This window comes from Austrofundulus limnaeus, unplaced genomic scaffold (assembly GCF_001266775.1).
Source record: "Austrofundulus limnaeus strain Quisiro unplaced genomic scaffold, Austrofundulus_limnaeus-1.0 Scaffold1, whole genome shotgun sequence".
NCBI lineage: Eukaryota > Metazoa > Chordata > Actinopteri > Cyprinodontiformes > Rivulidae > Austrofundulus > Austrofundulus limnaeus.
This window is the reverse complement of record NW_013952403.1, coordinates 4,561,355-4,573,371: the sequence shown is the minus strand read 5'-3', so window position 1 is coordinate 4,573,371 and position 12,017 is coordinate 4,561,355. Positions and strand designations below refer to the sequence as shown.

The following is a 12,017-nucleotide window of genomic DNA, read 5'->3' as shown; positions in this document are numbered from 1 at the left end:
TGGTGAAAATTTCATGTCATTAGCACCTCTAGTAATATATTTACTGAGAAAAATGGTGACGTGTTCAATACTTATTTTACCCGCTGTATATGTGTGGTGTCGCAAGTGAAGGTCCCCATAACATTCAATTTAACATTTAGTAAAAATTTGAAAAATGTAAGACCAGTGAGCTAATTAACAATTAAATGTTAGTGGAATTTTTTTAAAACTAGGATTACACTCAGAAAGTAAGCTACATAATGAAAATGTTTTAATGACATTTTTTAACATTTTATTTCAGCGCCCCATACTTTATTTAAATTAGCTCAGATATGAGTCGTCAGTTCCATTTCAGCACTATAAAACAGGTTACAGATCCAAAAAAAAAAGATAACCACATGGGCAGAACACATGTTCTGTCAGCACAGAAGTTGATGTCACCGGCTGACCTCATCCAGTTCTGTCTCATCCCAGTGAACTTTGGTTCTGATGAAAGTCAATGTCAAACATACTGACCCACTCAGATCACACGCTGACACACTACACTGTAATGCAGTGAGCTAAAAAAAAAGGAAAATTTCAGTGGAAAGTTTTTAACTAGGACTTTAGACTGATTATCTTTTTTTTCTTTTCTTTCAATGTTGGAATCTTTTTGATGAATCGCTGTCACTGTGTCAGTAGAAGGAACAGCAACAAGTGATCAAAACTTCAATCAAACACAAAATACAGGCAAAACAGGCAGTGTAATACAGCCTACCTCAGGATGGTTTGAAACTATAATGTGTTACATTGGAACTTTTTATGTTGTGAATATGCAGAATTGCTTTACATAAATAGGCTTAGCAATAGGCCCCTTTTTTTCTGACTGCTTTATCTGTTATCAGTAGAACTTGGCAGAAAAACAGTGACAAAGTCCACATCCCAATTCACTTTTACCAGGTCAAAGTGCACATCAGACCTTCAGCCAAAAATGATAAACTCTCTGCAGAATAAGGCAGAAAGCTGCTTAAAATAGGATGTGTATAGGTAAAAGGAGTGAGTGAACATGTGGTAAACACCTCCAACTGATGATCCCTCGATAGTGTAGTGAGAAAGTAGACCAGTGACTCAGGAAACCACCCACCTGCAGTGCAGAGAACTGTGATAACTTCCATATGTTCAAACACAAACAGTCTCACCTCACCCACTCCTGTGCAGACAAACTGCTCAGTCTGACAATGCTGAACAATGTGGAGATGGTTCTGGTGGCTCAACACAGGTATGGCAGGTTTGTTATAACATGCTAATAACTCCTGGACTCCTCCCTGGAGAGGTGTTCCGGGCACATCTCCTTGAGAGGAGGCCCAGAGGAAGACCCAGGACACGCTGGAGGGACTACGTTTCTCAGCTGGCCTGGGAACGTCTTGGGATTCCCCCAGACGAGCTGGACCAGGTGACTGGGAAGAGGGAAGTCTGGGTCTCTCTGCTTAGGCTGCTGCCCTCGCGACCCGACTCCGGATAAGTGGAAGAAAACGGACGAATGGATGGACGGATAGGAGTTAATGTCACAGGTTTATTGTTGTTATAAACAGTCTCAGTGGTCACAAAGATCAATTTTAAACTACACTGAAACTCTGAAGAAACGTTTAATAAAATGGAAGGGAACGTTTTTTTATTGTAGAAAACATATTTACAATATCTTAAACATAATTCTGACATTCTGGACAGTTAAAATGTCTAGTACTATTCATTTGTGCAACACAACCTTCATCTGTAAGAATGTTTGTTTGTTTGTTTGTTTGTTTGTTTGTTTGTTTGTTTGTTTGTTTGTTTGTTTGTGTTTGTTTGCACTGCTGGTCTAGATCTAATTCTTAGCAGGTTTCTGTTAAACTTTAGTCAATAATCTCGTACAATTTTATCTCGACATTCTATTTCTATATTTTTACTATCTTACTTTAATAATAAAAAAAGTTTTTTATTTTTATCCTTTGTTAACATTGCATGTTCTTCAACTCAACAAAAGCATGTCAAATATAATATCTATTTTGGCTTGAAAAGTGGATTTATAGGCACTACTTTGAAGTGCCTCCCCTGATCATTTTATGACAAATGGGCTTGCCATACAAAACTGAGCTCAACGTGAAAATCTCCTCTTCGTTGCATCATATATCCAGAAAATTCTCTAACAAAAAAAGAGGGCTGGCTTCTTGTGAGGCAAAATTATTGTTGTGATTTTATATTTTATTATTATTAATGTTATTTAATTGTATATATGTATAATCAACCAATATTTAATGATTGCATTTTATGTTTTAATGTGACTATAATTAAATATGTGAAAAAAGGTGTTCTGAAAATTAAAAAAGGTACAATGAACTTTTTTTTGTGGGGTCCTAATCTTCCACCGTAACAATAAAACAAATACCACCTCAGACAGCATGAGGCAACATTGCGTAAAAAGCGGCGTGCCGCTTTCTGACGCGTCAGCAGCACGCGGCGCTGACATTTGGATCGTGGGTGAGGAGACCGAGCCCGGGAGAGGGAGGAGCGGAGAGAAGCCGTCAGGCGGAGCCGCCTTGCCGATAGCAGACGTGAGTCTTCATCCCAGTTATCTCGGATCTTCTGTGGGGTTAAAACACGCTGTCAGGGAAAGTCCGTCCTCAGGTTTTCATCATGTTTGTTAGATAATTCACGCGCATCCCCTCCCCTCCCCCCTCCCCGGCTCATCCTAATGGTCAGTTACATGCCAGCCGACCACCTCCTCCAAGCGCGACTGGCTCCTGTGTTATTTAAAGGGCGCCTGCACTTTGTCAAAGAGGGGCTGCCGCTGCCAGGCTTTAGATTCAGTTTCTTAGGCTCCTGCAATCAAGCAAAGACCTCCATGGAGAACGGTATGATCAAAGAGGAGGTGGACCTGCTTCAAATGATGGCACCGAAAATTTGGAATGTTTTGTTGTAATTGTAATCTGGCTGGTATTACTTACTTGTATTCTCATTTTTTTTATTATCTGCTATTATCTGCTTCCCTTTATATTAACTTTTATTTCTCTTCTGGCTTTATATACGAACTGAGTTGTTGGGATGAAAAGCAGCAGGTGCAGGAAAGAGTTTTGTGTTCATTTTTGCTGCTTTTCAAACTTTTAATAAGTTTTTGTTTTCAGACTTTCGCCATCACACCAAAATGCTCTCGGATTTATACATTTTCAGGGTTTTTGCTACATGTCTACAAAAGAAAAGGTTCCTTTTTAAAAATCTTTTCAGGAAATTGGAAATACTATTTAATTTAAAACGTACAAGACGTGTTAAATGATTATAAACTGGTTCAGTGGCATCGCTCCTGTGAACAGATCCTTTAATCCATTTAGATTAATGGTTAATCTGTATTTCTGTAGAGATTTATGTTTCAGGAATTTCACTTCTCTTGTGTAATAACAACCAGACTCAGTAAACTGAATTAATAGAAGTTAGTTTGGAAGTGAACACAACTATAAAAACAAATTTTCCATGTCCTGAAGTTCTGTGTCAAGTTGCACAATAACCGGATGTCGTCATGCAGACTTTTACTGCACTCCTATTTTTATTTCTCTTTGACTTGTTTCATTTTTGTTTGACGGAGCAGTCTAAAGTCGTGTGTTTTTGCGTTTTCACATGTGCCTTTTGGCCGTTTTCCTGTGCACGCTGGACAGTTCGCTGCAACATGACGGAGTTCTGGAAGGAGCACTCCAAGGCCGCCACAATGGAGGAGATGATGCTGGATTCTCGTGCCAAGGAGCTGACTGAGCAGGAGCTGCCGGAGATCCTCTCCATGCTGCCTCCTCTGACGGGAAACAGAGTGCTGGAGCTGGGAGCTGGGATCGGGTGGGCTGAGCTGATTTTTATTTTATTTTATTTTATTTTTTAATAATTTTGATTCATTATTTCTTTTAAAATATTGCTTTTAACACAGAGAAGGAAAAGCTATAAACCTATAGCAGCTGTTGTGACATTTTATGTGCACATTCAGTATTAGCCGAATTTGACTTGTTCTATAGAACAGTGTTTCCCAAAGTTGGAGTCGGGACCCAAAGTGGGGTCCCGAAACATCAAGGTGGGGTCCTGAAAAGATTTTCTCAATTAATTACATTTTTGTCTTAGTTGTTACAAATGAGTGAGGTTAGTGTATTTAAAATGGATAAATGTAGTATAAAAATATTGTTACTATGCCCATGTTTAGTTGACCCGATACAAATGTTTACCATCCAAAAATAGTTGGGGCCACAGGTCTCTGCTACTGTTATTTTGTGGGTCAAAAGCTGAAAGGTTTGGGAACCACTGCACTTTGGTTCCCAAAGTTGGGCTTGGGACCCAATTATGGGTCATGAAGCACCTTGGATAATCTCCAGAAATCAATTTAAAGGGTAATAAAATAATTGCTGATGTAATATTTTCCCTATAACTATTACAAAAACACAAAATAAGTAAAAATAAGTATTTATATTTGTGTACAAGCTGTTTAGATTGTCAAAAAGCCTGTGTTTTTAGGGTTATTAACAGAGTTTGTGTACTCAGGCCAGTGATATTTGGGGTCACAAGTTTTTGCCATGGATATTTTGTGGGTCAGAAGATAAAAAGTTTGGGAACCACTGCTACAGAAAACTATCCTGTGCCTCTGCAGTCGTTTCACCAGCCGCCTGCTGACCATGGCTGCTCACGTGACGGCTGTGGACTTTATGGAAAGCTTTGTTGAGAAGAACAGGAAGGACAATGGTCACCATAGCAATGGCACCTTCATTCAAGCTGATGTAACAAAGCTGGATTTGCCCCAACTCAGGTATGCATAAATATCAGTGCATGTTAGAAAACAAACTTGTGCAGCTTGTGAATCATTAAAACTCAGGTGGAGCTGCTTTTTTTGTTGCTGTTAGGAATCTTTGCCTTTTTTTGCTGCTGTTCTATCAAACTTTATTTTACAAAGAAATGTGCTGAGAGGCTTTACATGGATATTCAGTACCAGAACATACACTCACCGGCCACTTTATTAGGTACACCTTGCTAGTACTGGGTCGAGCCCCACTTTTGCCTTTAGAACTGCCTTAATTCTTGGTGGCATAGCTTCAACAAGGTGCTGGAAACATTCCTCAGAGAGTCTGGTCCAAATTGACATGATAGCATCACTCAGTTGTTGCAGATTTGTCGGCTGCACATCCATGATGCAAATCTCCCGTTCCACCACATCCCAAAGATGCTCTAYTGGATTGAGATCTGGTGACTGTGGAGGCCATTCCAGTACAATGAACTTATTGTTGTGTTCAGAAACCAGTCTGAGATGATTCACGCTTTATGACATGGAGTGTTATCCTGCTGGAAGGAGCCATCAGAAGATGGTACACTGTGGTCATAAAGGGATGGACATGGTCAGCAGTGGTGGGCACAGTTCCCCTAAAGCACTAATAGGGGAACTAATTTCCTGATTAGTGCTTTAGGGCTTTTGCTAATTTTAAATTTTATTAGTGGATTAGCACTTGCTAAATTTATAGGCTAAATTTAGAAGCACTAACTGAGGTCTATAAATGTTATTGATCAACATTAATGTTAACAGCTGAGGGTGAAAGCTGACACACATATTGTTCAGATGTGTGTCACTGATCCACTAGATCACAATACATGAACTCAAATACAGCTGTGGGATGTCAATGATACGTATTAAGAGAGCAACATGGCAACATGTGACTCATGTTGTCTGTTGAAGAATGTTCATGGGTTGACTGGCCTATTTTAGTGCTTTAGAATTAGCTTTTGCTAAGACTTTCAGTGTGTTAGTGCTTTAGAATTAGGGGACCTAAATATTTGAGTTAGTGCTTTAGAAYTAGGGGACCTAAATWTTTGAGTTAGTGCTTTAGAATTAGGGGACCTAAATATTTGAGTTAGTGTTTTAAGGCTAGTTTTTAGATTAGTGCTGCCCACCACTGATGGTCAGCAACAATACTCAGGTAGACTGTGGTGTTGACATGATGCTCAATTGGTACCAAGGGGCCCAAAGTGTGTCAGGAAAATATCCCCCACACCATGACACCACCACCACCAGCCTGAACCGTTGATACAAGACAGGATGGATCCATGCTTTCATGTTGTTGACGCCAAATTCTGACCCTACCATCTGAATGATGCAGCAGAAATCCAGATTCATCAGACCAGGCAACGTTTTTCCATTGTCCAGTTTTGGTGAGCTTGTGCAAATTGTAGCCTCAGTTTCCTGTTCTTAGCTGACAGGAGTGGCACCCGGTGTGGTCTTCTGCTGCTGTAGCCCATCCTCCTCAAGGTTCGATGTATTGTGTGTTCAGAGATGCTCTTCTGCAGACCTCGGTTGTAACGACTGGTTATTTGAGTCACTGTTGTCGTTCTATCAGCTCCAACCCATCTGACATTCTCTGGCATCAACAAGGCGTTTGCTCCCACAAACCTGCCGCTCATGGATATTTTTCTCTTTTTCGGACCATTCTCTGTAAACCCTAGAGATGGATGTGGGTGAAAATCCCAGTAGATCAGCAGTTTCTGAAATACTCAGACCCAACCATGCCACGTTCAGAGTCACTTAAATCAGCTTTCTTCTCCATGCTGATGCTCAGTTTGAACTGCAGCAGATTGTCTTGGTCATGTCCACATGACCAAATGCATTGAGTTGCTGCCATGTGATTGGCTGATTCGACATTTTACATTGATGAGCAGTTGGACAGGTGTACCTAATAAAGTGGCCAGTGAGTGTATTTTAACACAACCTGGCTGCAGCTTCTGTTTTAGGACTAATCCTCATTTATATTCTTCACAAAAACGAGGAGAAACTGTTTACTTTAATAAATGTGTTTTGTGTTTGGCATGTGAGCTATAATAGTGACAACTTCCCATGAAATCACGATTAAATTGCACATTGGCTATATTAAACATTTATCATCACAAAATCAAAACAAGAACTAAAAGTTAAAAGCGTCAAACCTCTTAAATGTAACTTTTCTTTTGATATTTTTGTTAAAACATCAGCTGCTCTAATCTGTGCCTCATGTAATATATATATTACCATCCCTCGCAGAAATATGTGTATGTTTCTTTTAGCTTTAGCTTCATCTTCTCCAACTGGCTGATGATGTACCTGAGTGATGAAGAACTCAAGTCCTGTTTAGAGAAAATGCTGAGCTGGCTGCAGCCCGGTGGTTTTCTCTTCTTCAGGGAGTCCTGCAACCACCGCTCAGGTGCTGAAACTCAGTCAGGAAACTTCTATCTAAAAACAGAGCCTGTCGCTCCCTAAATCAGGAACCAAACCATGTTGTTTAAACTGGCCACAGTTTGAGTCACAGGAACATTATGTTTTGTAACAGAAGCCTGAGTATCTTCATGAATTCAGCACAGAGCATGAATTTTTTTCCTCTTGCTTTGAAGGTGACTGTAAGAGAGACTTTAACCCCACTTGTTACCGCAGCGAGGCCCAGTACAGCCACCTGGTAACTTCAGTACAGGTGGAGGCACCAGATGGGGGCCGATCGTTTGGTTTCGACATTGTGTTCAAAAGGAAAGTTCAGACCTACGTTGAGGTAAAGTTTTTAGCAGCGATGTCATTTAAGGGGTTTCCTATTTTTTCATTAAGAAATCTGCCACCGTGCATTACTCGCCTGTTTCAGATGAAAAACAATCCGAATCAGATCTGCTGGCTGCTGCAGAAGGTGCCCCGCTCCTCCAGCTCGCAGAACGGGTTCAGCACCTTCCAGCAGTTCCTGGACAACCAGCAGTACACCCGCCGAGGCATCCTGCGCTACGAGAAGATGTTCGGAGCTGGCTACGTCAGCACGGGTGGACCCAGTACCACCAAGGTAGGACCACGAGTTCAGAGGAAGACTGAAGATAAGAGAACTCAGCAAGGAATACAGAAGAAATGCTAAAAATGTAAATGTACTCTCAGGAGTTTGTGGACCTACTGAACCTAAAGCCTGGGCAGAAGGTTCTGGATGTCGGTTGTGGTATCGGCGGAGGAGACTTCTACATGGCCAAGGTAAGTCTGGATTGAGCTTCTGTCCACAACTCGATGAGATGGTGAGAATGTCTACAAGAACCAAATCAAAACGAGAGGATTGTGATGTGTTTCAGACGTTTGGAGTGGACGTTCTTGGTTTGGATCTGTCAGACAACATGGTCGACATCGCCATGGAGAGGGCGAGAAGTGAGAACTTACCATCAGTATGTATAACGTTGTGAATTCTCCCTTGTTTTCTTGGTTCAAAGTCAAAAGACTTGATACGACTTGGAGGCAGGGTGAACCCAAWTGCAGGCAGGCAGGCAGACTTGAAAGATTAACAAAAAAAATGTATTAAATTAAAGGCCAGCATGGTGGCAAAAACAGAAAACTAACAAGATGCAGGAACAGGGAAGCCTGGGCAAAACAAGAATCCAACAGAGACATACAAACAATGATCTGACACAAGACTGAGACAGGACAGGGCTTAAATACACTGACAACAATTACTAAACAGAAAACACCTGAGGGAGAAACATGAGGATCAGGTGTGAGTGGGCGGGGCTGGAGCAAGGGCAAGACAGGAGGAAGAAAACATGAACATGACAGAAACTAAAAATAAAACACATAACACAGACAAAAATCATAACAAGACTGATAAATGCTTTGTCTAAAATATGTAATCTCTGCCTCTGTCACTTATGTTTTATAGTGTTTGCACTTTAAAAAGTTCTTAAAAAACCTTCCCTTACCTTAAAAAAGGTAAATAAAGGGAAATTTTTGTAAAGAAATTTGCCACTATCAAGCTCACAAGTGAGCCTGTGGCATGTTGCGTTGCTATAGATATGCTGCCACTCCATATCAATTCAAATTCAAAAATACTTTATTGATCCTAAAGGGAAATTATGTTATACTACGGGAAAGGTGGATTTCAACTCAGCTTACTATTTTAACCTGTTAAATGATGATTTGTAAGTCCAATTTTAGAACACAGGGTAACTTTAGAGTCAGAAACTTGTCGTCTATTAATTGTTATTGGCTAAATGCCACAGTTAATTGTGATTTTTATTTTATTTTAATTTAATTTTTTTTGCCAATATTGCCCAACCCTAATTTCAGGTGCAGTTTGAAGTAGCTGATGCCACCAGGAGGACGTTTCCAGAAGGTTCATTCGATGTGATCTACAGCAGAGACACAATCCTGCACATAGATGACAAATTAGCACTCTTCAAACAGTTCCATGTGAGTCTTTTATTAATGCATGAAACCTACCTACGTTGAATAAAACTCTTTTTCCCCCCCACCTGATGATTTTTTTAAAATGAATGTTTGTTTCTCTGCATCCAGTCGTGGTTAAAGCCGGGCGGCCAGCTGCTTATCAGTGATTACTGCTGTGGGGAAAAACCCTGGACTGCAGCGTTCGAGGCGTACGTGAAACAGAGAGGATACATCCTGTTTACACCAGCAGAGTACGGCAAGGTAAAACTGCAGCGGAGCCTCAGAAATTAGGAAATTTCTGTCACTTTTTCTACTGGAATTGTCATCTCTCTGTTTGGAAACAGGGACGGTTGGTTAAAATGTATTATTTACCGTTATTTAACTAGGCAAATCCTGTTGAAATCTCAGAACTCTTTTTCAAGGGAGGCCTGGAGGCAACATACTGTACGTGTTTTTAGGGGTGGGGGGAAACCGGAGTACCCCAAGAAAATCCGCACAAGCAAGAGGAGAACATGCAAACCTATAGAGAAAGACCCCAGGTCCAAACCGGGGATCAAACCCAGGACCTTCTTGCTGTGAGGCATCGGTGCTAACCACTGAGCCGTCGTGCCGCCAAAATATCCTGAAATGTTTTACTCAAATATCAAAATCATTTTTAAGTAGCTACAACAGGTGCATCACTGGTGTTATCGATAACTGTTTAATGTATTTATTTGCTGTCTGAAATGTTAAAAGTCTATGTAGGAGACTGATAACATCATTAAAAATATTGGACAATTTATGTTTTTTTACAAACTTCCATCAGTTTGATTTATTATCGAATCGCAACAATTCAGTTCACACATATTTGGAAAGTTCAACTCATGATTAGATCAGAAATGTTAAAAATGATATAAGTTCTGAGTCACATCACTGAATAATGAACTCCAGTTGCAGTGTTCACATAAGTTGTGTTAATGTTTCACAGACAAATGTCAGCGGTGGTGATGATACTAAGTTACTAAGAGGAGGAGCTACTCTGGTCACACCACTGATACTTTGGCTTGTTTGTAGCTAAATGGTTGCCTTTTATCAGACCACATGTCCCCAGTACTATCAAATCCATTGAACTATGATATGACTGAAGCTTCAGCTATATGGTTAAAGTTTGACATAAATCGTCTCCTAATCAATCCCTCAAATTCAGTGTACAGCCTGTAATATTTGTTCAAAGTAATAATTGAAATAGGCTGATTATGAAACTGTTATCTTATCATAACAAACGTGAATGATGCAGAACTCTGTACCAACTGATTGCATTTTTTGTTGAAATAACTGAGTACATTTTCAAATATCTTGCTGTCATTATTATAGGAGCTTTAGGCAAGTTTATTTAAACAGTAAGATGTTTAAAAGCTTTATTTGATAAAACATAAAGAAAAATAATGTAACAATGGCATAATAAAGGAAAGAAAATTCGGAGCACAGACTAAAATTGATGTTTGAGTTAATATTTTAAAGGTGAATCTAAACAAAAGGGCTTTTATTTTGATTTACAAGAACTCAGAGTTTCAGCATTCTTAGTTTTCTGGGACTTTGTTCCAGTTTAGTGGAGCATAAAAACTGAAGGCTGCCTCTATATGACGCAGAGGGTAGAGCTGAGTAGTGAGTACTTCAACATATTTTTACTAAAAGTAAAAGTTATCTGTTCATGAAATGACTCGAGGAAGAGTAAAAAAGTATGTTGTATATAGGCTACTTGAGTACTGAGTAACTGACATTTGATTTAATGTTTTAAAATGATACCAGACTGACAAAAAATAGAAAGTTATGTGCAAATTGTAATGTTTTTAATGACTAAAAGGAAGAAAATTAATACAAATAAATAAAATATTTACAAAATAACAAATAACTGCAGAAGAAACACTTTTCTAAGTCACAGTTTTCCCATATACGTATATACAATATTTAAATAAATATATGGTTAAAACTACTTACGATGGGTGGAGTATTCCGAAATTTTCTTCATGTAAGAGTAGCAATACTTCATAGTGGAATTATTCAAGTAAAGTAAAAAGTACAGTGTAGTAATACTACTCCTAAAAGTACATTGTTTTTTTTTTTCTAAAAATGTTACTCAAATAAATGTAACCACTTACTACCAACCACTGGTAGACCTGAACCAGAGTGTTAAAAACTCATTTTAACACGAATCGTTGTGATGATTTTTTTTAATCCAAACATTTTATTTTAACTTGGTGAACTGATGGTTTTGTGTAACAGTGGGATTAGGAGCCATAAGAAAGCTGTCTTCTGATGATGCATTACTTATATTTTATCAGTAGGTGGTGTTGTTTTCACTCTACCCGTCCTCCTCTCTCTGTCCCACCTTGCAGTTCATTCAGGAAGCTGGTTTCTGTAGAGTTCAAGCAGAGGATCGGACGACCCAATTTATCCAAGTGATCGAGTCCGAGCTGCAGAGAGCCGTGGACATTAAAGATGAATTTATTAAGGTCAGTATTTAGAATCTGCATCCGATTTCACTATAAGCTTTACTTGTAGTCATGTTATTAAACAGGTGTTTGTATGGTTTCTCAACATGTCCGTCATTTCTCCCTGCAGGAGTTTTCTGAAGGGGACTATTTTGCGATCATTAATGGATGGAAAGAAAAACTGGAACGTTCCAAAAGTGGAGACCAACGATGGGGACTCTTTCATGCAACGAAGAACTGAGGGATTGCACAAAAAGTGGAGGAGATGATATAAAAAATTAGTTTCTTTTCTTATCTTTTAGAAAAAGACAGCTATTTGGTCACAGTTTAGAGAAATCCATGTTGTTTTAAAGATGGACCACTTTTATTATTATTATTATTATTATTATTAT

At 39.2% G+C, this 12,017-nt stretch overlaps 1 protein-coding gene and 1 long non-coding RNA gene across 3 annotated transcripts in view; one reads left to right on the top strand and one right to left on the bottom strand.

Moving 5' to 3' along the window:
- The first annotated feature begins 2,443 nt into the window (after positions 1 to 2,443).
- On the top strand, positions 2,444 to 12,017 carry pmt (phosphoethanolamine methyltransferase). 2 transcript variants are annotated; one of them, XM_014006395.1, is made up of 12 exons: positions 2,444 to 2,549; positions 3,645 to 3,816; positions 4,613 to 4,768; positions 7,045 to 7,181; positions 7,369 to 7,520; positions 7,608 to 7,796; positions 7,886 to 7,975; positions 8,071 to 8,160; positions 9,056 to 9,178; positions 9,284 to 9,415; positions 11,530 to 11,646; positions 11,756 to 12,017. In XM_014006395.1, exons 2-12 carry the CDS (start codon positions 3,656 to 3,658, stop codon positions 11,864 to 11,866), a joined length of 1,458 nt encoding a protein of 485 aa, XP_013861849.1. In that variant the 5' UTR covers positions 2,444 to 2,549; positions 3,645 to 3,655; the 3' UTR covers positions 11,867 to 12,017. The 2 variants fall into 2 exon arrangements, with proteins under 2 accessions (XP_013861849.1, XP_013861841.1); XM_014006387.1 differs by lacking the exon at positions 2,444 to 2,549 and adding an exon at positions 2,675 to 2,849.
- The window catches only part of LOC106516184 (uncharacterized), an 11,976-nt gene continuing 7,892 nt past the window's right edge, over positions 7,934 to 12,017 (bottom strand). Inside the window, exons 2-3 of the long non-coding RNA XR_001310071.1 lie at positions 8,156 to 8,264; positions 7,934 to 8,026 (exon numbers count right to left, since the gene is read on the bottom strand). This is a non-coding gene — a long non-coding RNA (uncharacterized LOC106516184). The remainder of the gene's footprint in view (positions 8,027 to 8,155; positions 8,265 to 12,017) is intronic.

Bases quoted from the DNA above. Each gene is read 5' to 3' on its own strand.
- pmt (XM_014006387.1), top strand. From the start codon at position 2,690: ATGGTCAGTTACATGCCAGCCGACCACCTCCTCCAAGCGCGACTGGCT. The intron at 7,182-7,368 runs GTGCTGAAACTC...CTTGCTTTGAAG, and splicing joins GTCCTGCAACCACCGCTCAG to GTGACTGTAAGAGAGACTTT. The intron at 9,416-11,529 runs GTAAAACTGCAG...CCCACCTTGCAG, and splicing joins CACCAGCAGAGTACGGCAAG to TTCATTCAGGAAGCTGGTTT.